General features: G+C 37.7%; 1 protein-coding gene across 9 annotated transcripts in view; it reads right to left on the bottom strand.

Annotated features, from left to right (window-relative positions):
- Nucleotides 1-25,158, bottom strand: part of LOC127861631 (uncharacterized) — a 61,238-nt gene that overhangs the window by 4,838 nt on the left and 31,242 nt on the right. For 5 of the 9 annotated variants that reach the window (XM_052400289.1, XM_052400294.1, XM_052400291.1 and 2 more), the window contains 11 exons: nt 20,530-20,577; nt 17,582-17,719; nt 13,793-13,930; nt 12,973-13,070; nt 11,821-12,040; nt 8,473-10,042; nt 8,096-8,242; nt 5,653-5,673; nt 3,198-3,365; nt 2,724-3,004; nt 2,019-2,204 (listed from right to left, as the gene is read on the bottom strand). In XM_052400289.1, the coding sequence (XP_052256249.1) occupies nt 2,019-2,204; nt 2,724-3,004; nt 3,198-3,365; nt 5,653-5,673; nt 8,096-8,242; nt 8,473-10,042; nt 11,821-12,040; nt 12,973-13,070; nt 13,793-13,930; nt 17,582-17,719; nt 20,530-20,577 (3,015 nt within the window). The remainder of the gene's footprint in view (nt 1-2,018; nt 2,205-2,723; nt 3,005-3,197; nt 3,366-5,652; nt 5,674-8,095; nt 8,243-8,472; nt 10,043-11,820; nt 12,041-12,972; nt 13,071-13,792; nt 13,931-17,581; nt 17,720-20,529; nt 20,578-25,158) is intronic. The other 4 variants (XM_052400295.1, XM_052400297.1, XM_052400298.1 and 1 more) reach the window with 2 other exon arrangements.

Below are 25,158 nucleotides of genomic sequence, written 5' to 3'. Positions count from 1 at the left end.
TTTGTAACTTAAGCATGATTTGAAATGAGCCAACGTTTTTAACGAGGCAATGCTGCTGGAACAATTCTTAAACAAGAGATGTGTTTGTCAGAAACACAATGCCCCTTATTGCGCCGCCTTGAAGCCATATGGAGGATGACCTTGACCTTTCACCATTCAAAATGTGCGGCTCCATGAGATACACATGCATGCCAAATATCAAGTTGCTGTCTTCAATATTTAAAAAGTTATGGCCATTGTTAAAGTTTTCGGACGGACGGAATATTTTACATTTGACCTTGAAGAATGGCCTAGATTTTCACTTTTCATCACTCAAAATGTTCAGCTCCAGGAGATACACATGCATGCCAAATATGAAGTTGCTATCTTCAATATTTAAAAAGTTATGGCCAATGTTAAAGTTTTCGGACGGACGGAATATTTGACATTTGACCTTGAAGGATGACCTTCACCTTCACCTTTCACCACTCAAAATGCTCAGCTTCAGGAGATACACATGCATGCCAAATATCAAGTTGCTATCTTCAATAGTGAAAAAGTTATGGCCAATGTTAAAGTTTTCGGACGGACGGACAGACGCCATATATAAGACATTTGACCTTGAAGGATGACCTTGACCTTCACCTTTCACCACTCAAAATGTGCAGCTCCATGAGATGCACATGCATGCCAAATATCAAGTTGCTATGTTAAATATTGAAAAGTTATGACCATTAAAGTTTTCGGACGGACGGACGGACGGACTGACATACTGACGGACAGTTCAACTGCTATATGCCACCCTACCGGGGCATAAAAAGAGCTAATGTATTTCAAGACGCGAAAATTTGATAATTTTTAATATTGTAATGGCAAATTTGTTTAAAAGGACTCAAAGCGAATTGATTGTTATAAGAAGTTGTAATGTTTAAGATCAGTTGACCTTGTTTACAAGGAATGTTTCGATCCGTCGTTTAATTTACCGGGTAAGCTCGTGTTTCCCTAGAATAGCCATTATAATAATAATAATAATCTCTTTATTTTCCGAAGGTAACTCATTAAGACAACACATTGATACAAAGTCATGCAAACAGTTTAACAATGGCAATCTTATTTTCAATGAGGCCTTCAAACAACTATGGTATGTATAATGCATTTCTACATTATAATGCAAACATGTAGACTTGGACGGACATACGAGTACTGTAACAGTGTAATAGAAGTGTAATAAAAAGCAAGTATATTATATGACTTCTCTTATATGATTAATTTCTCTTCCAATATTGAAATGGTCTCAAGGAACAAATATTTAATAACAGAAAGTATTTAAGAATATAAATGTATTGTTGATTACATTTTCCCATATGCACACACTCTAACGCACGCACACAGACACACACCTATACACACACACACTCATACAATTACCATATCTTAATTAACACGACCAATAACAAAAACAAAAAGTTAACAAAAACAGCCGCGTACATTATTGTACAAAGTCAGAGTTTATTTTATTTCAGATAATGTTTTTAAAACAGAGTATTTTTTATACTACAATCTTTTCTTGGCCAAATGGTAAGATAAACTTATTATCTTACTATCTTACGCAACGCTTTGTGTAGCTCGAATATGGTTCACTTAAGTCAGTTTGTTATGTTTACGGAAATCAAATGTTTAGGCAAAGTATTTACTTTCAGACATGTAAATGCTTCTACAAGAACAAATGCTGTGCTGTTTTTTTTGAAGAGTTTTTCGAAAAAACATATTTTTTAGTTCCCAACATATATAGAGGGGCAATGTTTATTAAAAATGACATTCGCTCTGTGACAACGGTTCTTTAATCCATGTGTACTTTTATGGTATTTTTTTGTTTAAAGGAAGTCTCTTCGTTTCAAAAATTAAGTCTTTACGGAAAATGTCGTCCCTGATTAGCCTGTGTCGACTGCACAGGCTAATCTGGGACATCACTTTACGCACATGCATTAATCCCCGTCCTTGCAGACCGAAACTCAAATATTTCCAAGAAAGCGTCTTACCCATCCAAAGAACGTCGCGGCGCCTGCACTGACGTCACGGATCTGCGACATTGAGTAGTTCTCGATCATGTGCTTCGCCAACTGAGCCACGGCGAGGCTACAGTCCTTGGGATCAAAACCGGATATCCGGCGCATCAGCGACTCTTTTCCGGTCTTGCCGACCAACGCCTGACACGTTCGCCAGTTCTGAAATGGAGAGAAAGAGTTGAATATGCAGGGGTCATACAAAACAATACAATTTTATTAAGGATGTTTTTTTTTATACAACGCTTTTCGTGCATTGTCATTAATCAAACTGAAGATAAATACCCATCGATAATTATAATGCATGTACATATGTGAAGACAGTACATTTGTGCTCCATCGTGTTTACATATGCTATAACAGTATTATGCATTTGTATTATGCAATTTCAAGTTAATGATTCCCTTCCAATATCAATACATTTAAATTCGAAGGCATTTACATGTTGATGCTTGGGTTTCTTTACGTATACAAGTATGAATGTCTGTGGAAGTTTACTTATGGTGGGAACGGAAGTAGTGGATTAGTGCTGCTGGTGATATAATTGCAATCGATGTTATCTCCTATTTGGTATCATTAAAATATTTTATACCACTCGGTAGCCCTTCGTGGAAGAGCGGGTTGTGATTGTAATGCGCTAATTTACGCTATTAACAGGCAAAAATATAACTATTATGTTACCCTGACTTCCTTAGGCGTGTTGCCCAACAATATGAACGTTGCCATCATTGACTGGTGGACGCCGTCAGGCGGATTTGAGTACGTCTTGATCTCCGCGATTGTCTTGCTGTCCAGATTGAGCACGGAGTGCCGCAGCTTCTCTATCCGCTCCAGCTGGTCGCGGAGGCGGTTTGCCAACGCCAGCTGGAGGTCCAGCTGGTGGTCGTAGTTGACGTCCTTGGCGCGCGCGATCGCCTTCTTCAGCGAGTCCAGGTCGCGGCGTTGGCAAGCTTGTGTCAGCTCTGAACAATAGCAGCAAGTCACGGCACGTTTAGGCTCATGAGATTTACAATTGTATTTAAATGTTACAACATAATTATTACAAATAACCTAAACTCTCGATTTAAAGCTTTTAAACAACTTGAGCTCAATACATTAATCTATTTTTTTTTTAATCTACGCGCATGCGCAGTTTGAGCACAGCTCCCCACGCACCTTCCTTGGCGTCCAGTGCTGCGAGCACCTTGCGCGCCTTGACCAGCATCTCGTCGTCGTAGGCTGGGTTAAGCTTCTCGTACGCCTGTATGTAACGCTCCAGCATTTCCGGATCCTTCATGTCTATCGCCTTCTGAATTTGCCGCCGAGTCGCGCGCCGCTGTTCCTCTGAAATCGGAACCGGAAATGTATAGATACGCGATTTATTTTCGGTATGTAGGGCTCTATAGAACTCCAAGCAGTTATCCGTTGAATTCACAACATGATGCTATCTTAGTAAACACAATTTGCTTTTATGATAGACATGTATATTATCACACGTATTAAATATTAGCTTACATTTTTAAACTGGTGTATTAAATAACTTTAACTGGCTTTGGATTTGCATTTAACACGAATCTATTTTTTTTTCGTTTCCATGACGATATGTATGTGTCTCGCAATTAATGTAGGTCTTATTCTTCTCGTGAGTTTACCACGTATGAAATAAGTTGTCAATATCGATGTTATAAACCTACAATGAATTTTAAGATATTAATTATGTTCTATTCACAAAAGAAAACTATAATAAAGCCAGATACTATTGCACAAGCCGGGTAAATGTACTTTTATTCAGATTTCATTTCCTGGAAAAGGCGTGGAACTTAACTAGTTTCGCTCCATCACCCTCAGTAATATATTAATAATTGCAAACGGTATAATTAATACACGTAGGATTTGAGGATTTTGAAACATAGCATACCAAAAATTATATGCAACGTAGGCCAACTATGTACAATAACGAGTATTTGCACTTCAAACGCTGTATATAATGAAGCATGCTACAAAATATGTTGAATAACATGTGTCGTGTTCTTAAAAAAATTGGCTTAATGCATGTGTGTAAAGTGTCATCCCAGATTAGCCTGTGCAGTCCGCACAGGCTAATCAGGGACGACACTTTCCGCCCTAACTTGATTTTTGATAAGCAGGGACTTCTTTAAAACTAAAAATACCATAAAAGCGGAAAATGTTGTCCCTGATACGCCCGTGTGGACTGCACAGGCTTATCTGGGACGACACTGTACGCACATGCATTACGCCCAGTTTTCTCAGAGCAAGACACAAATAATCTGTTTATTAATGAGAAAACTATTGGCTTACGACTACATATACACTATTACTAGAAAGCAACGAATGAAAACTTTTGACATTTTTGTAATCTAAGAGAAATATTATATATGAGCTCAACATTTATCAAAACGATGGGAGCGTAAGATTAATTGTAAACGATAACAAAAGACAGAAAACAATGTTTGAATTAAATGTTTATGCAAAATAACGTCGTATTTTAAAAACCATGCAATTAAAGTTTTCATCAATTTAATGACTTCAAACAACAAAAAAGATTTCTACAATATGAACGTTTACGAGTACTGTACATAACGACCGAAAAGCTCACAAAGATAGACGAAACATTAAAACCCCTTTCCATGGCCGTCTTCTACTTATAACCCTTACCAGTGATTTCCCTAGCATCCCACTTTATAGAATATACTTTTTACGGTGTCATCAATCAGTCGCAATACTTAAAGGTTAGTTTACACTAAATCCTATTCCCATAGGGTCACATGATAGCTACCAACTTTCAAAGCATATTTTTATATTTCCTATCCATCCGATTTTGCACGCCTGATATCGTTTTAAAGATGAATATGTCCTCTTCCCAACATTTAAATAAAAAGATACATCCTCGAAATTTCTAAGAACATACACTTTGCCCAAAATGCAAACACCCTCGGAAATCAGGCTTTCGCCAGAGAGATTTCGAAAAAAGCATACTTCTTAAATAAAAGCACCCCAAACGTTCATCTTTCAATGTATTCCCCAATGAAATTCAACACATGTTGTTGGCACTCGTACTTTATTCCGTTCAACAAACACCTTATGATTTCCCCTTGCATTGCATGTATCAACATGTCCTGGTATCATTCTATCAACCACTCTCCTGGCTGCTTAGTTTTAATCTCTCCTGTATACGCTTTTACTTGTGCTCATGCCTTTATTGTGCGTTCTTCATATGTACATATCATATGTGGTATATATTATATAATTCAGCACTTCAGTACCTTTTAAACAAACCAGTGGGCATTACTTCCCAATGACCATAAATGATTAAACTTAAGCAAAGTACCACCATATTGAAAAAAAAGCCATTTACATTGAAGCTCAAGTCTTTAATTCATTTTCAAAATAGTGCACAATTAAACACAAATGGACGTTTTCTTAATGACAATTTAGTTAACAAGAGCATACATTTACGCTTGCTAGCAATCATTCATCTAACCAACTCCCGTTTAAGTTCCGCCAGTGCACATAAAGACTTACTGTGTTTCCCGAAATAAATTCGACCAAATATAAAATCTAGTTAGGTTCTACGTTATATGTTAGCGCAAATTAAACTGCATATTTATACCTTGGTCTATCTCTAACTGGGCTGAAAGGTGAAATGTTGGTATAAAGTGCACAACACATTGGTACATAGTAAACAGCGAATACAATAGCAATCATTAGGTGAAAGAAGACACATGTTGCAGGTTGAAAAAAATCATTGAACTATTTGTTGTCATGTATGGAGGAAACTAAAGATAAAATGAGCCGCGTTCTGGGAAAACTGGGCTAAATGCATGTGGACAAAGTGTAATCCCAAGTGATCTACGCAGTCCGCGCTCGCTAATCAAGGACGACACTTTAGATTTCATGGTATTTATCGTTTAAAGGAAGCCTCTCCTTAGCAAATATCCAGTTTAGACCGAAAGTGTCGTTCCTGATTAGCCTGTGCGGACAGCAACGCACATGCACTCAGCGCTGGTTTCACAGAACGAGGCTCAAATGGTTTTACATTCATAGCCAAACGCTCGTCAAAGGAGATTACAAGTATTTAAATCATGTTTTATCTTTCGATAGAAGAAATATATGACAAAAAGAATACGTTTTATCTTTATTGCGATGGTATCAATCTTTAGAGAGCCTTTTATCCTCCTCCAAAGGCGAAGGGATATAAAATTGGCGTTGTCCGTCCGTCTGTCAGTCCGTCCGTCAGTCAGTCCGTCTGTCACAAAACTTGTTATGGCTATATCTCAGATACCATATACGATATCAACAAAAAGAACCACAACCCTACACCTTCTTTATAAGAGAAAATGCCCTTTGTTTTTGATTTGATATAACTTTTCAAGGCTATATCTCAGATACCATGCATAATTTTAACATGAAACTTCATGGGTGTATTGATTGACATGCTTAAGAAGTTTACATCTTCACTTTCTTGAATAAGAGTTATTGCCCTTGGTTGTTATGTGTGATGGAACTTTTCAGGGCTATTTCTCAGATACGATTCTACATTTCAACAAGAAATTTTGTGGGTGAGTAGAAATCAACGGAAAGGAGTGCCATGCACAAGAACCATAACCCTACACTTTCTTAACTAACAGATATTGTCCTTTGTTGTTTTTGTATGACGTTACTTTTCAAGGCTATATCTCAGATACGCTACATGATATGAACATGAAACTTCATGGGTGTATAGATATCAATGAGGAAATGACAATGCATAAACGCAATTGCCTTACACTTAATTAATTTGTATGATTACATCGTATATCAAGGGATGTTCGTCCATAAATAAACAAAATATATTTGGAATATCAAAATTCAACGAATTTGCGTGTTGTATGAGAAAGCCTAAGTCTGACAGGAGGTTGCAATCTGCTGACAACATGAACTAATGCGCTTGTAAATAGATTATGTTTCATCGAGATTTAAGGAACGACAATGCTCCAGTCAAAATTATGTAAACCTTATATGATTTCATATATGATTTTTAACATATTATCCATTGTAGTAGAAAATTTAAGGCTATAATGTGAACTGAAGTTTATACGAAGCTTTTGGAAAGTGCTAGAATACTGGCACAAATATGAGAACATGTCACACCAAAGGCAGTCACCAGGCAACAAAGGGACATAGTATTAAGGTATGGTATTGAAATAAGCCGCGCTCTGGAAAAACGAGACTTGATGCATATTGATTAAACGTAGTCCCAGATAAGCCTGTGTAGTCATCACAGGCTTATATGGGACGACACTTTCCGCTGTTCTGGTATTTTTCGTTTAAAGGAAGTCTCTTCATAGCGAAAACCCAGTTTAGACGACAAGTGTCGTCCCTTATCTGGGACGAAACTTTAAGTACGTGCATTAAGACCCGTTTTCACGGAGACGAGCCTAATTGTATTATCATGACTGGTCTGGTACATTTGTTTTATTATATGTTCCAAAGTTATACTTCTAAAACGACTGAATAGGATCGCACAGGTCTCAATTTAAGCAAGAGCCAAATGCTATTAAACAAAGATGGTCAATGTGTTCGCATAACAGAAAGATATGATTTTGACACGTATTTTATCGAAAATTTGAAAAATAAAACTAAATCTGGTTTGTGAAGAACGAGATCCTTAATATTCAAATCTGTACATTTTAGATACGAGTATTCCCATAATAGGAAATGTCTACAAAGTACACACTATATATATAAAGAGATAATACGACAATTCAAGGTAATTTATTTCCAATATATATGGGCCACATTTTAGGAAAACTAGGCGTAATCCATGTGCGTAAAGTGTCGTACCAGATTAGCCTGTCCAGTCCGCGCGTTTGTTGTTGTTTTTTTTCGCTTAAAGGAAGTCGCTTCTTAATAAAAATCAAGTATGGGCGTAATGTGTCGTCCCTGATTAGACTCTGCGGACTGCACAGGCTAATCTGGGACGACACTTTACGCACATGCATTCAGCCCAGATTTTCAAAAACGATCCACATATAAAGGAACCCCAAAGCCACACGGCCATGTTTCACGCCTACCCTCCATGCGCTTGTTCTTGTCCTCGTCCGACTCGTTCTTGTCGATCCTGCTGGGTGCTGCATACTCCTCCTCGTCCTCCTCCACGATCGGCTGTGTGGCGCCGAGGTTGTGCATCAGCATCTTCGTATTGTCCTCGTATAGCTCGCCTGACAACAGAGATACAATTGGTGTCAATCCTAATTACATAAACCGCGTTCTGGATGCATATTTGGGCATCTATAAAATAGGTTTTACAGAAGAAAGGCATATATATTCTAAAATTTTAGTACCGTGATTTTTTTCATCAGTTTATTGCTTTCTTCGCGAATGTTATTCTATGATAAATTTACAGCAGAATAAAAGTGGCTACATAATGTTGAAACTGCAAAACAAGTACCTGGAGGTCGCCGGTTTATTTGGTACTTGGCGATGTTTCGAAGCACGGCCTTTCTGTCTCGGTCGTACAGGTTCAGCTGATACTCGCCAAACTCCGGAAGTCGCGCCCGTATCAGCTGAATACCGTCCTGTTCTATGATATCCACCTGGTGAGCGTTCGGGGGATCGTTCGCGTTCCGTCTGTGAAGAGACGCGCAGACGTCTTCGAAACCGGGTGGAATAGGTATGAGAACTTCGTTGTCGGATGTCTGTACTGTTTCTATGGGAACGTGCGTCTGAACGTGTTTGTTCTGCGCGCGCATATCGATCTCAGCCCCGTCCAACTTCCGGCCGTCGGATTTCACCAGGTACGAGTGCACATTGTAGATTCTGTCTACCGAGTTCTTTGAACAGCCAAACACGTTCAGAGAATATTCACCTTCTTCCGGCATATCAAGGTCGAATATCCACTTGCCATTCTCCTCTTTCGGGGTCACCATCATGCGCTTGCAAGCTAGCTCGTCGCTGCTGTGCAGTTCTACCATAAGCTGTACGCCGCTTCGAGCTTGGAACTCCACGCGCGTGCGACCGTTCTTGGCCTGAATGTTTCCACCCTTGGGCGTTATGGCCTTGACACCGAGATTCTCAGAAAGCGGTTTCGCTCCCAGCGACCCGTCGCTGATGTTCGGGAAGGGCGGATTGCTGACGTTCTTTCCTTCGCTCTTGATCAGGTAGTTCAAAACGTTTGGTGCCACGCCTTCCTTGCCCGCGTCGTCTGCGTACAGCTTCAGCGCGTATTCACCGCCCTGTGGCAGTCGGATGTTTACGACGGCTTCGCCATTTTCCAGTCTGGTGACCGCGTAGTTACTAAGCGTCGCCTCGTCAATGAGGGCGTGTTTCAACATCTGATGCAGTTGTATGTTCTTTTCGGCGGCTAGACGAATCTCCACGTTCCCGTCCTTGGTGACAATAATGGCACCGTCATGCGTAATAGGTTTCAGACCAGCTTCTTTGGCGTTCGCTCCAGGTCCCCATCCGATCGGAGGCACGTCCGGTAGCGGCAAGCAATTCTTCTTCGCCTCATTGCACTGAATAATGTACGTACATGCCAGATCAAATATGTCTGACTCCGTCACGTCCAGACCAAACACGTCCATTTTGAACCGCCCTGATATCGGGAACCGAATAGTGAACCGCAGAAGATGCGCCGTGTGCTCGAACATCACGAACCGGTCTAGCAATATGTCCTCTTCTTCCTTGTTCCGCGACTTCTGCCCTTGGTATAACATGTACTTGAACCGGGAATTCTCACTGCTCTTAGGCGGAAGGGAGAACACGATTTCGATTTCGCCGTCTTTGGACGACAGAACGCACCTGTCGTGGCTATTGGGCATGAGCTTCATACCGAGATAGTGGAAGCGCTCCCGGAGGTACACGTGTTCCTCGAACTCTTTCTGGCTGACGGGCCGATCAAGCAGCTGCCACTGCACCTCGTCCGGGTAGTGCGTCCAGACGAGCTTGTCGGGGTCGGGGAAGAAGTAGAACTCGTTAATGCGGTGCTGCGTCGTGCCCTCCGCTGACTCCTCGTCCTCCTGGGAAAAAAAAACGAGGAATTTTGGGTAATGAAAAACAAGGAATTGTGGGTAACGGAAAACAGTGTTATTTTGGGTAACGGAAAACAAGGAAATGTGGGTAACGGAAAACATGGGAATGTTTGGGAACGGAAAACAAGGAATTGTAGGTAACGGAAAACAGGAAAATTGTGATGATGTCTTTGTGAGTTAGGAAATAACTGAATTGTGGGAACCAGAAACATCTCATTCAGGGTAGGGGAGATATGGGAGACGACCTTTTTCTCTTTTATGGTAGTTTTTGTTTAAAGAAAGTCTTTACTTAGTGAAAATCCAGTTAAAACGAAAAGTGTCGTCAATGATTAGCCTGTGCGGATTGCATAGGCTAATCTGGGACGACACTTACGTAACACGCATTAAACACATTTACCCAGAGCGCGGCTCACTAGTACATTGTGTATTCAACTCATCTAGTTCTACAGAGACATTTACATTAATTACGGGTACATTATTCATCACTTCTAAGCAATCAGAGAGAAGTTCAGCTGAAGTGTTATGTCTTTAAACTTCTGATGACATTAAACTGTTTTGGCTAATGGATGTGTATATTATGTATATGACATGTGTAACGATAACAGATCATTCATACTTCCGTCTGTAATTTTTTTTTTGAGATTACGGTTTATCGAAAAGATAACACCCAAGTGGCCCGAACTGAAAGTATGTCTTTTCGAAAGCTTTTGAATTTTTGGATAAGTATGTATACGAATTATGTTTGAAGCAGAAGTAGTTAATCTTCAAATCAGCGAAAAAGAAAAGCATATTTAACCCATTTATTCCTAATGGACTCTCCCATCCTTCAATATTGGATCAATTTATTTCCAAAATTAGCGATGTCTAGTATATTTATTTCTATATTTAGAATATTTCTTACAGAAATTCCTTTAAGCTGTTTGCGGCGTCTCATCTGGGTCTACGCTGTTTGCCAATGCCTTTTTCTAGACGCTAGGCATAAATGGGTTTAATACTGATAATATTGGTTCAAAGTTTGCCTACGTTCATGTACGAATGTTGAAAACCAATGTAAGAATCGAATGAATTGCATGTAATATTATTTATTAGACAAACAACTTAAGTGTTAATATCCTGCAATAATTTAAAATTATCAAATGCCATGTAAGCTTCTCAATATTACACGAATGAAACATATAATTATGTGCGTGCCATATGTATAAAACTTTTCATAGCACATTCATTTTTAAACGTTGGTTTTTAAACCTTAAGCAACAACTTCGGGGAGGGGACATACATGACTTGACGTGGTGATATTACGCACTGGCTTTTTAATATCATGTTCTCCCTTTTAGGAGACTATCTAACACATTATATTCTGCATAACAAAACACTATATTTGTAAATAGTGCAAGAAGTGGTACGACTTTACCCTTTCTTCTGTTAAGCCTTACCACGTTACATGTCTAACCCTAGCCATCCCCTTAAGAAAAAGTGAAACAATAAAACAAACAAACCTCGTTCTGGGAAAACGGGGTTTTATGCATGCGCGAAAAGTGTCGTCCCAAATTAGCCTGTAAAGTCTGCACAGGCTAATCGGGGACGAAACTTTCCGCTTTTATGGTATTTTTTTTTAAAGCAAGCTTTGTTTGGCTAAAATCCAGTTAAAGTCTCAAGTGTCGTTCTTGATTAACAAGTACGGGCTGCATAGGCTTATCTGGGACGACATTTTAAGGACATGCGTTTAATCCCGTTTCCCCAGAGCGCAACTCAAATATCGCGTTCACCTGTGTCACGTTGCCGTCCGAGTCTACGAGCGTCCACTCGCCCGTCTTACGGCCGACCACACACGCGGAGGCCCAGAAAGCGTCCAGGAAGCGCCAGTCGTCGTTCACGTAAACGGCATTCCACTGCGCACCCATGCTCTTCCGATCAACGCGGCCTCCGATGTCATAGGCGGCGCTCTTGTTCATGCCGCTGATGATGACGCACGGGATTCCCGCCATTCTGAAAGCGATGTTATATTACAATGCTAGTACCGCGGTCCGTACGTGTGGGGCTGTGTGCCGATCAGAAACACATCTTATTTTATCCTAGAATATGTTGAGCTTTGACACATTTAATAATGTATTACAATCACTTGCGGTGTCCTTATATGATTATAATGACGCAAAATTAAGCGTGGCACATTACATCATATATTATTAAACTATAAAACAAAAAAAAAGAGCTGCGTTTGTGAGACGCAATGCCCCCTTCTGCACTTTGAAGCCACACAGCAGCTATATCCCAAATAAAAGCATCATGACGAATTTACGGGCCATTGTTATTTGACAAAGTTAGGGGCCTTTGAAAGTATTTGAAAGCGTTTTGGGAAAAAACGGGAAATTTTATTTAAAAGAAAAAAAGTCCAAGGACTATAACTTTCCCAAAAATCAATGGATCGGAACGAAACTTACATTAGCCCAACATTCACAAAATCAGCTAAATATCTGGAAGCGTTTTTTTAAACTCTCAAATACTATAATTATAGAGAAGGCCATATCTTCGCTAAAAAACAAAGGACCGGGATGAAACACGCAATTCATCTGTAAGTCATGTAGAAAGACTCACATACCAAAAAAAATCAGCTAAGTATTTGGAAGGATTGTGTAACACAAAAATACCTTCCCAAAACGGACTGACGAACTAACTGTGCGACTACTATATGCCGACTTACCGAGGGAAATAAAAATGTCATTTATTTTGTTAAAAATATGTTTCTCCGAATAGATTTAATTGCTGCCAGTTGACACCCAGATTCAAATCTGGACAAAATTCTTAAACCTTTTATATCAGCACGAGAGAGAAAAAACATAAATATAATTATATTGATCATGTCGACACATATATACGCAATCCGAAAAACAGTTACTTATATTCGGCTTACACATACTTACTGACAGAGTCCAGATATGAGGTGGGCGTGGTTGCCCATGTTACACTGGATCTTCGTAAAGTACTCGAGAGGCGAGTGTGTCGGGGGTACACCGTCCACCTAGAGTAGCGACAATGAACATTAGATTCAGCCGCGGTCTGGAAAAACTAGGCATGATGCATGTGCGCAAATGCTGCCCCAGATTCGTCTGTGCAGTCCACACATAAACTAGAAGCGACTACCTAGAAACGCAAAATTCCATACAAGCGGAAAGTTTCGTCTCTGATTAGCCTGTGTGAATTGCACAGGCTTCCTCTTGCATAACACTTGACGCGCATGCATAAAACACAATTTGCTAAGCACGAGGCTTCATTGAAAGTATAAAACGACAATCTTAGTAATGTGCTAATTAATTACGATGTTGATAGCTATTATGATGAGAATAATGATGACGATGGTCATTATGATGATGGCAATAACATGACGAGGATGATTTCTAAATTGATGACGTTATTGTTCGGAGGGGGGCGGTGGCAATTACTATTATGTTGATAGTGATATTGGGGATAATGATACAGTTGAAGATGACGATGACGACGCTTCTCCTGAGTCTCCTGCTGCTTTTTATGCTGAGGACGAAGATGACAATTATGATGATTATGGTAATGGTTTAAGGGACACATGTGTTAGATTCTTATGAAATCGATAAACCGCTAGTGATGAAAGAACTTACTAAATATAAATTGAACAAAGTATTAAGCACTACAAAAATTCGCAGCCGCTCTAGACAGTGTCGGAAAATACGCACTCAAAGCTAGCTTATAGTTACAAAGCCCCCATACCTTGAGGTTGTACACGTCTATGGATGTGACCCAGAGGAAGATGGCTCGTATCTTACACAGGTCGTCCCAGCGTTCATTGTTGCGTGTCAGGTACTTGATCAGTTCGTTGAAGTTTCCCACTAGTAGCTTCGGGGGCGCCTAAAGAGGACATTGCATGTGAATATCACACGATAGCTGGAAAGAGGACATATGGAAAAGAACCCCATGAACTTTTGGATGAGAAAAAAATCTGAAAATTTTTCCCTAAGGAATTGATTATTGATAAATTATCAGAGGACATTCTAAGTGAGAGTAATACAAAAATAATATGAGGCTTGCTCTGGACACTGAGGCTTACTGCATGTGCGTAAAGTGTCGCCCCTGATGTTCATGTTTCGTCCACACAGGCTTATCAAGAACGACACTTTCAGCTTTGATGATATTTTTGTTAAAGGAAAGCCAGTCCTTAGCGAAAATAAAGTTTAGGTGGAGAGTGTCGTTCATGATTAGCATGTCCGGGTTACATGGGCTAATCTGGGACGACACTTCACGCTCATGCCGTAAGCTAACTGAAAATATAATTAGGCTCGAAGACATGAAAACGGGTAGAACAAACAAATGTAGGTGTTTTGTGAATTTTACTATTTAAGAAAAGAAATCACTGTCAAACTTGAATGGAGTTATTCAGAGAATATTAAAGGGGCCTTTTCACGTTTGGCTTAATTGACAAAATTGAAAAAAAGTTGTTTCAGATTCGCAAATTTTTGTTTTTGTTATGATATTTGTGAGGGAACAGTAATACTAAACATTTACCATGCTCTAACATAGCCATTTTATGTATCTTTTTACGATTTAAAAACCTGAAAATTATAAAGCGTTGCAACGCGAAACGAATTACTAATTTGGAGAGTTCTGTTGTTGTCGTTATAATTTTTAAACTACGAGGATTGCTTATATAAAGTATAAAATACATCTGACATTGTATCTGGAAGGTTGGCAGAGCGGTCTATGTCGTGGACTTTTTACTCCAGGACTCCAGGGGTCAGTGGTTCGAGCCCTGCTGAGGGTTACCTTTTTCATTTTTTTAAATGTTATTCTTGATTTTTAAATGGAGCTTTTGAGATCCAATGTTTACATTTATCAATATAAAGCATTTAATTACAAACTCCAAAACATGTCAAAATCTGTGAAAAGGCCCCTTTAAGGGCGAGTTTGAGTATCATTCCGCTGCCTAAGTTATACTCTTAATACCACAACATCAATGAGGTCAATAAAATAAGCCTAATTCTAAGGAATCTGGATCTTCTGCATCTGCGTAGTGTGGTCCTAGATTAGCCTGTGAAGTCCTCACAGGCCAATAAGGGACGACACTTTCCGTTTTAAGGAATTTTTCTTTACAGGAAGTTTCTTCTAAACGAAAATCGAGTTTAAACGAAAAGTGTTGTTCCTAATAAGCGTCAAATAATCCGTAGACACTGACTTAATTAAGGTATAAATATTACGAGTTTACTGGCATTAAATAGTGCGAACATTATACCACATTTAACGTTTTAATGTCAGGCTAAAAATACAAAAAGGTAAAAAATATAATCTGTGGTTACTAAATTATCACTACAAAATATTCGATGACATAAATTACAGAATTAACCTTGCGGTAAAAAATAAATGGGCTCAATAGACGATGTCTAAATAAAAGTCAATATCAACATAAATAAAACACTTGTATAGCTATTATAAATCTATTTCAATCGTAAGATGTCTGACTCTACATCAAAACAAATAGACACAAGGGCTAAAACAAGTTTTGTAAGCATTGACTATTTGCAATAAGTAATGAACATTTATTTACAATACGTGGAGTGATTGAGCGGATAATATAAAACCTTCAACATTGTTTAGTATGTATTAGATATATTTAGACCATAAATGTGTCACATACAATGCACTATTAATGCGTATTGTCCATTTATCACAAACATACTACATTAAATAATGCATTCAAAGTTTAACTTGAAACACTTCATGCTTGGCATAAGATTGCTTGTCTTTAAAAGGCATTTACCCCATCACGAACTACAATATTACGAGAGAGCACGGTTCCGAAGAAAGACCATATGCAATTGCATTAATTACTTTTAAAAAGAACTAATGCAGACTTAAATGGCCATTATTCTTTTTAAGTGACCCTTGAAGAACTTGTTATATAACGAAACAATGCAGACAAATGCAATTTTATTGATATCTAAAACTTATTCTGTAGTATAAATCCATTATAAGTGAATATTGAAATACGCCGTAACATTACATCTAATTGCGAATCGCACTCCTGACTGAAATGACATTTGAAGAGGTCATTTAACTAACAAATCCTGACATGGAAAATGATATTGTGGAGTACATGGTAACGAAACATTGAAACATGCTCCAGACATTACTTTACCCATTTATGCGTAGTGGACTCTCCCTTCCTCCTAAATTGGATCAATTTATTTTTTCAAAATTGGGAATGTCTAGTATATTTATTTATATATTTAGAATATTTCTTACAGAAATTCTATTAAGCAAACAGCGCAGACCCTGATGAGAGGCCGCATCATGCGGCGTCTCATCTGGGTCTGCGCTGTTTTCCAAGGCCTTTTTTCTAGACGCTATGCATAAATGGGTTAAAACATGCTCCAGACATTACTTAAGGGTGTCACTGAATCATATTGCATTATCGAAAACAAAAATATAATGTGACCGGATTCATAGACGCGTATATTTAACGTGGTATACGTCCCAAAGAAAACAAATTAGCCGGCTTCTGGCAAAACCTGTGCATTCCTAAAGGCTTATCAGGAAATACACTTTCCGTCAAGACTAGATTTTCATTTATATTTATAAGGAACTTCCTTTGAACTAAAATTCCATAAAACCGGAAAGTGTCGTCCCTGATTAGCCTGTGCGGACTGCACAAGCTAATCTGAGACGCTAAATTACACTCATGCATTAAGTCCGAATTTTCCAAAGATTAACTCCAGTCTACATATGGCTCGGTATCACGATTCCATTAAGAATCCGTAATTACGACATACAACCTTGTATTAACAACTAAATATCTTTATTAATACCTGTATTATTACGTGATAAAGCATTGGTCCGAAGCACTTAAATAGGTGCCATAGGTCTATACAAACGTCGTCCCGGTTGCGGTTGGCGAATATGGTTAAAAATAAGATTACTTTTACATCCATATGTTATTATTTAACATCGTCTTCCGGGTTTTCTAAATATATAAATGAGTCGCACTCTGAGGAAACTCGTTTTGAACAATGCATGTGCGTAAACTGTCATCCCAGAATAGAAAGTGCAGTCCGCACAGGCTAATAACGGAACACATTTTCCGCCTTGACTGGATTTCCACAAAGTAGTGGCTTCCTTTAAACGAAATATACCATAACATGGGAAAGTGTCGTCCCTGACAAGCCTGTGCGAACTGCACAGGCTAACCTAGGACGATAATTTACGCACATGCTTTCAAACATTTTTTTCAACATAGCGAGAGTACATATTTAACCAATTTATGCCTAGCGTCTAGAAAAAATGCCTTTGCAAACGGCGTAGACCCAGATGAGACGCCGCATGATGCGGCGTCTCATCATGGTCTGCGCTGTTTGCATAAAGGAATTTCTGTAAGAAATATTCTAAATATAGAAATAAATATACTAGATATTCCTCTTTTTTGGAAATAAATTGATCCAATTTAAAAGGATGGGGGAGTCCACTAGGCATAAATGGGTTAAGTCACAATGTGGTACAACCATTACTTACATTGAGCACATAGTCGTCGACCTCCTTGTAGCGTTCTAGTGAGAAGATGTCCGACTTGAGCGTCCTGGGGGGTCGGGGAGGGGGGATCTGAGACCTATGGTAGTTGGGCGGGTCTTGCTGCTGACCGCTGCGCGCCCCCTGAGGACCGAAAATGACCAAGTGACCATAACCACTCTAAATGGTGGCATTGCAAAATAATTAAGCAAGTCGGTTTTGAATAGTTAAATATTTCAAGCTGTTCCATGTTGCTCTAAATTTAGTGTTGTTTTAATTTGTAAGGCTAAAACTCATATACGAAAAAACATGATATGGTGGTTATTATGTATTTTGTAAACACATATTTATAATGGTAAAAAGCATACACCATAAGCACATTAATAATATGATTTAATCAATTAACCAAAGACGTTTTTCTCTCATGAACATTAAATAAGTCACAGATAAAGATTTTTTAAATAAACATGATCATTAATTGTTTGCGCAATATGTTCCGTTAATTATGCGATAATGGGTCTTATGCTATATGCGCCCAGAATAGCTCCAGCCTAGCCTTCGCGTACGCGCAGACTGGTCAATAGCTAACCTACCCGCTTATAAATGAGACCATGTGTGTGTGTTTGAGATTTATTTACAGGTCGTCCAGCGTCTTCGCGACTACAGATGTATCGAGCTGCCAATAAATGAGCCCACGAAAACTTGGCGTTACTTTATAGTGACAAGAGAAGCTACTTAACGGACTCCGCAATTGCGCAGATTGGTCTGGAGCTACGATAACATAAGACCCATTTTCGCATGACGCGTCTCATATGTTACCGTGAAAATAACCAACTTGTATATAGAAAGGTTTCTTTCAAAGAGAAGGTTAATAACTAAAAAGGTTTCTACGATAGAGAAAGTTAATAACTAATAGAATATAATCACCGCACACAAAGTTATATTGAATTTTTAGTAGAAGAAATATCATTTGTTTTGCAGTTATTCACCTGTAAACAACTTACAAAGACAAGTTTATTTCAACTTAAATCAAGATACACATCTTCTTCAAAACACAATCCCTATTTAAATGATTATAATAAGTATCACCATCACCACCGCCATCATCATCTTCATTATAATCGAACGTGTTCTTTTAACACATGTGTTGTATAATATAATACTAAGTACTATATACACCAAAGCAATATCAGGGTTGATTATTAGAAAACATCAGCATTATGTTTTGGTCGTCTGGGTGCTTTGTGGGATGGAGTCTATTCCAATGTTTACATTTACCTTATCTGTAAAATGTGATCCAAAATAACGATCGAAATCCAGTGTTTTTAACATTACTCAGAACATTGCAATACTTAGTTGTGAAGAAAACTGTTTTCACAAAGCTGCAAAGAAAATATTGGATAAATAGCATTTTCAATTCGTATTATAGATTATGGCTTACAAAATGTGATTCCCTGAAATGGAAAATCTATAGAAAATCAGTAAATTCAGGACAGATGCATATTCCGTTCTTTGTGCATAGTAGTTTTCACTTAAAAAGGTAGTGTGTTGGATAGACTGAACCCATTAAACTGTACAGAAACCAATGCAAGGCCAAACAAGTCAATTTGTGTCCACTTACATCGTAAAAGAGTAGGGTTGGTACGTTGGCTTTATTTTTTAGGCGTGGACTTTCTTAACGATTCCCAATTAAATAACAAGATGCAATGTCATGCAGAAATCTTGAAAATCTCGAATAAACATTCTTGTTTTAGGTAGTTTAAGATAAAAGTTATTTAAATGAATTTGGCAAAAAAATATATAAAAATCAACCTTAAAAAAGTGTAGGATCCGCACGAACAATGAGGGTTTGTTGGGTAAGTGGAAACAAACAACTTTCTATTAACGCTAACCAATCTGCTGTTCAGACGAAGATGACAAAAATAACGATGATAAAAAATTTCTGTTCTGATGATGTTTTAAACGAAAAAAGCTTTGTGAATGATCGACAAGTATTATTTTCCGCTTGCCAATGTGTAGTTCATGCAACGTGATAATTTGCTACGTTTTGCTCATGTGTGTGCGTTCGTGTGTGCGTTCGTGTGTATAAGTCGTACCTCTGGATACCATTCGTCCACCTACGAATAACAATTTACATCCTTAAGTAACATATATGCAAGCCGGACTGGTTACTGTAACTTCTCGCTCGAACCACTAGCTGCCCTCACTATACTACATAAGAGTCGCGTTCGGAGAAAACTGGGCATAATGCATGTGCGTCAAGTGTAAAGGGACGACACTTTCTGCTTAAACTAGATTTTCGGTAAAAAGGGACTTTCTTTAAATGAAAAATACCATTATAGCGGAAAGTGTCGTCTCTAATTAGTCTGTGCGGACTGCACGGGCTAATCTGGGACGACACTTTACGCACATGCATTTTCCCAATTTTCACAGAACAAGACACACATAGGAAGTACATGAACCGCAGATGTAACGTCATCATTGCATTGAATAACTACAGGTGCGAAGTATAATTATTCTTTGGCATAATTTTTAAAACGATCATGACCACGTAGCGTTACAAATACACAGTAAACACGTTGAATTGTCAACGCACAACAAACGCAATCAATTGATAATGCACAACAAACTCTGAATTCTTAAAACAAAACATATTAGCTGTGCAACATACTGTAGGAAAATATCAGATCATTCAGTTAAATTTTATCTCAGCAAATTACTTCCAGATTCAAAATGAAAAGAAAAAAAACAAGACGTCAACGCATATTAATAACAGAAATCATTAAAAGTAAAATGTCGTCATGTGGCTAATAAGAGTTATTTAAACACCACCAGGATTTACAAGCACACACGTTTCGACGTTTTCTAAGAGGGAATAAAAAACACTGGTCACCATCCAACAAAGGCCTGCTATTTGTCCATGGTAAAAGCTCTTGGTTACCATGGTTACCTACCGGTGACGATGATGTACTTTCGTCACTGGATGTGTGTCCATTGGTTTGCTATATTTAGGAACAGAACAGTGACATGAAAATAACACAGAACAGTGTTGTGTTTTCAGACGTCAAAAGTAACATAAAACATATCAACAAGAAAATCGTGTTCATTAGAAATCGCGTAAAAATTGTATAAAATCAACCGTTCGTACAATTTATTACAAACAAATACATGTATTCAACCAAACATACTTCGTTATAGTGTTTTTTTTAAAGATTTGTTGTTTAGATATCTAAATATACATTAATAATCGCCATGTTTACGTTAAACGTTGCTTGAAATGGTTTTAGCGAAACAAAAGTACCCATCCAAAAACAGCAACTAAGAAATAAAATATCTCATACGAAATCATGAAAGTGTTTCATACATGTTGTTTATGACGTTTGAAATATAACGAAACAACTTTATGACAATGCTCCGTGCATATGGTAATAATATACACATGAACACAGCGCGTGTCTACACGTGATTGTATATTTTCCTTTCATGCATTTAATACCACAATTTTATTGAAAATGTAAAAAAAAAACTAATGAATTGTCAATATAGTATATATTCATATATTCATTTCTTATATCTGTAGTTGTATAATTGCCTGTCGTCATACCAAGGGGAACGAGTGATATGTACAGTTGTACACCATTTAAAGCTGAATTTCATTCGTCAAGGCTAAATGTGTCTTGTTCTGAGAAAACTGGGCATAATGCATGTGCGTAAAGTGTCGTCCCAGATAAGCTTGTGCAGTCCGCACAGGCTAATCAGGGACGACACTTTCCGCTTAAACTAGATTTTCGGTAAAAAGGGACTTCCTTTAAACGGAAAATACCATTTAAGCGGAAAGTATCGTCCCTGATTAGCCTGTGCGGACTGCACAGGCTAATCTGGGACGACACTTAACGCACATGCATTATGATCAGCTTTCACAGAACAAGACACATTTAATTATAACAATTCGACAATCAATCCGACAATGGCGAAAGATAATCTTGTATTTGATAATTTCTGTGAATGCATTAACTGCAAATGGCACAGATAATGTGAATTGTATTGGTAGCAGAGGAGTACGTGTACTTCGACACGTGTCGTGACACATTGAAAAAAACTTATATCGAATATATATATATATATATATATATATATATATATATATATATATATATACGGAAATGATAGTATGTTAAACCGTTATCACACACATGTTACAGTCTATTTGTTCATGAGAAAATGCCAGAGAGTTTATGAACGCTGCTGTCGCCCGTGGAAATCCTGTCAGTATTGATTCAGTGACCCATCTGAATAAGTCTTTGTCAAGATTAAGGCCAATTTCAAGGTCAAAATGAGGTCAGGTGATGTGTGTGTCGAGAAAATTCATATAAAAAAAATCCATGAAAGGATCAAAGCAACAAGTTTTAATATCAGAAGAAACGTGTCATGTTCGGTTGACACAAAAATTGTACCTTGTGAATAAGTCAAAGTAAAAAATTGGGTCAATGCAAAGGTCACATAAGGTAAAGGTTATGTGGGTGTGTTGATAGGGTTCAATCTATCCCTGCATTAAATCTTTTTTAGGAAGCGTTATTGATGTTTCACATTAACGAAACATGTTAACCCATTTATGCCCAGCGTCTAGAAAAAAGGCCTTGGCAAACAGCGCAGACCCTGATGAGACGCCGCATCATACGGCGTCTCATTAGGGTCTGCGCTGTTTGCTTAAAGGAATTTCTGTAAGAAATATTCTAAATATAGAAATAAATAAACTAGACATCCCTAATTTTGGAAATAAAATGATCCAATTTAGAAGGATGGGAGAGTCCACTAAGCATAAATGGGTAAACCTCGTACGGACTGACCCACGGACGGGCGCATCACCACATGCTTCCCTCATCAATATATGCATGAGGTATGAACAGGTCATGTTATGAAAGGGCCGCAGTTTTTTAATGTAACATTATGTTTTTTATTAAATCATCGTCATCTGTTTGTTTTCATTTGAATAACACTAGTCAGCACGTGTGCTAAGGTAATTGCTGCTTAGAGCAATCCCATTTTAATCCAAAAATACATGTTATCAATAGTTTAACAACATCAGTTTAAACAAAGTGTAAACGTACACACTTATTATGAAAAAAAAGCTTTTTGTAAGAGTGAATAAAATTATTTTTACACTTTATCCCCATTTTAGTATTTTACTATATCTTTGAAGAAAAATCCCTAACAATAAAAAACATAGATGATAAAATATTTGTAAATGCTAAAAAAGATATTATTCTGCGAAGAAGCTAAAGTTGTTGTAAAACTATTACAGTTTTAATGTTTTAGCATTATTTACATTAACTAAAACATGTTTAACGATCGATCACGAATAAGACACACGTACACTGCATGAACACTAAACAGTAACCAGTTGTTATATACGTTTGCCACAGTTCCCAACGGACATTTCTTACCACCCACGCCGTGGTACTATTCCCCGGCACATATTTCATCTAAAGTTGAATGAAAATACAGCTATTTACAGTGAACAAAATAATCTAAAAAGGACAAATATAACATAAAACTGGTGTAAATGTAAAATAGTAGTGAAACCTTAAAACAACACCAAGACACTGTATGCACTAACATAAACAGCTGAAAAGCAAAACTTAGCTTAACAGAAAGAATTATAGATAGATATTTAATGTTTTTTAGCACGATTTTTTATGTTATTTTTTTCGAAGAATCGTTTAGTTAAATATAGTAAAAAGCATCAATGCTAAAAATCTGTTAATAATATACCTATAAATATTTGTGTAAAAAAATACTGGGGGTTTCAATATAAACAAAACAGTTTTTTAGATGATGCGCTTTGTGTATGAATTAAGCGGAACGATATGCCAACGAGCCTATGTCCACCATGCTTGGATGCTATAAATAAAGCTTCATCAAATTCATATCTAAGTTTCCAGTAGCTTTAACATACACGTTGAACATCTCATATTACTAATCAAAGCGCAATAAAAACATGATAAATTATCTGAGAAAGTACGCATGTCTACCCAACAGAAATGCTGCATATGAAATGTAATAAAACTCAGAAAATTAGTGTCCGAGATCAAACGCGACAAGGAATTACTATTGAAAGAAAAAAGACTCGCTGAAAAATCAATGGGACGAAACGAATTGGAAATATGCAAAACCCACCATACAACGAAAGTGCATGTAAACTTTTAAGAAATCAAACTTCAACAACTCCCAGTAAAATCCTCGCAACCGAACGACCTGAACATGATGCATACGATATAAGCATGCATGCAAAGTTTCATCAAATGCTGATAACTAATAAGTGTCTAAGCTCTGGCGCGAAAACGACAAGTGTGACGGGCGGAAAAAACGGCAGGACAGGCAGACGGACGACCATCGAAAAGGACGTAAATGATTTGTTATCGGGGAAATTCGTTTCTGATTCACGCGTCAAAAGTAAAAATTTTACGGACAAAGTGGCGACGATATACTCCCCATTTCGGGGAGCTTCTTAAGCTAGGGAATAAAAAGCCTAGGAATCTAAATAATATGAGCCTTGTTCTGAGAAAACTGGGCTTAATGCATGTGCGTAAAGTGTTATCCTAGATAAACCTGTGCAGTTCGCACAGGCTTATCAGGGACGACACTTTCCGCCTTAAGTTGACTTTCGGTAAGGAGGGACTTCCTTGAAACTAAAAATACCATAACAGCGGAAAGTGTCGTCCCTGATTAGCTTGTGCGGACTGCACAGGCTAATCTGAGACGACACTTTACGCACATGCATTAAGCCCAGTTTTCTCAGAACGCGGCTCATATTAAGATCTACACAAAGTATTTCTTAATAACGCTTTTCAATTTGTTTTAACAAGCACTAAAGACATACCTTGGATTCTGATGATGTCGTCATCGAATTTGTGATGTCACTTTCAAAGTCATTTTCTTGTTCCTTTTAATTTATTTATATGACAAAAAATATGTGTTTGAAGGAATTTGTAAGTAACGTAGAAAAAACGTCCGGTTGATTGTAATTAGTTTAAATTAATTGAAATGCCGGTTTACGAAAAGCTTTATCAAGAAGATCTTATATATAAGAAAAACTAAGCAATTTTTTCTAGGTAGAGATTGTCTTGGACAGAGTTATATTATATGTGGGTTGTGTGTATTTTTTATATATAAATATATCGTATTCTTTGTCAAACGTTATCGTGAACAGAATTTAACGGTTGATACAACGTGGATCATATCAATGTCATGTTTATTTTAATGTTGTTGTTTGTTTGTGTTTGAACTTACGTTTGTATAATATTCGAAATTCGAGTGCTCTTTGTCAGGGCAATCGTCCTATCATCCGGTTTATATTTACATATAAACAAAACAACATTGGTTGAAGTAAAATACAGACAATAGATGTAGCGTCCACGTTTGTTCGTAAAGCATACCATTTCATACGCGTAAACATGGCGTATTCACAGGTGAAACAAAAGTGCGATTTTCAACATGTCGTCACCGATAACACGGAAAAATAAAAAAACATTACAGCCACTGTATGCATAAAGAAAGACATGTATCTACAATGAATACACTCT

The sequence above is a fragment of the Dreissena polymorpha genome, chromosome 16 (assembly GCF_020536995.1).
Source record: "Dreissena polymorpha isolate Duluth1 chromosome 16, UMN_Dpol_1.0, whole genome shotgun sequence".
Lineage (NCBI taxonomy): Eukaryota > Metazoa > Mollusca > Bivalvia > Myida > Dreissenidae > Dreissena > Dreissena polymorpha.
This window is presented reverse-complemented; position numbering and strand designations above follow the sequence as displayed.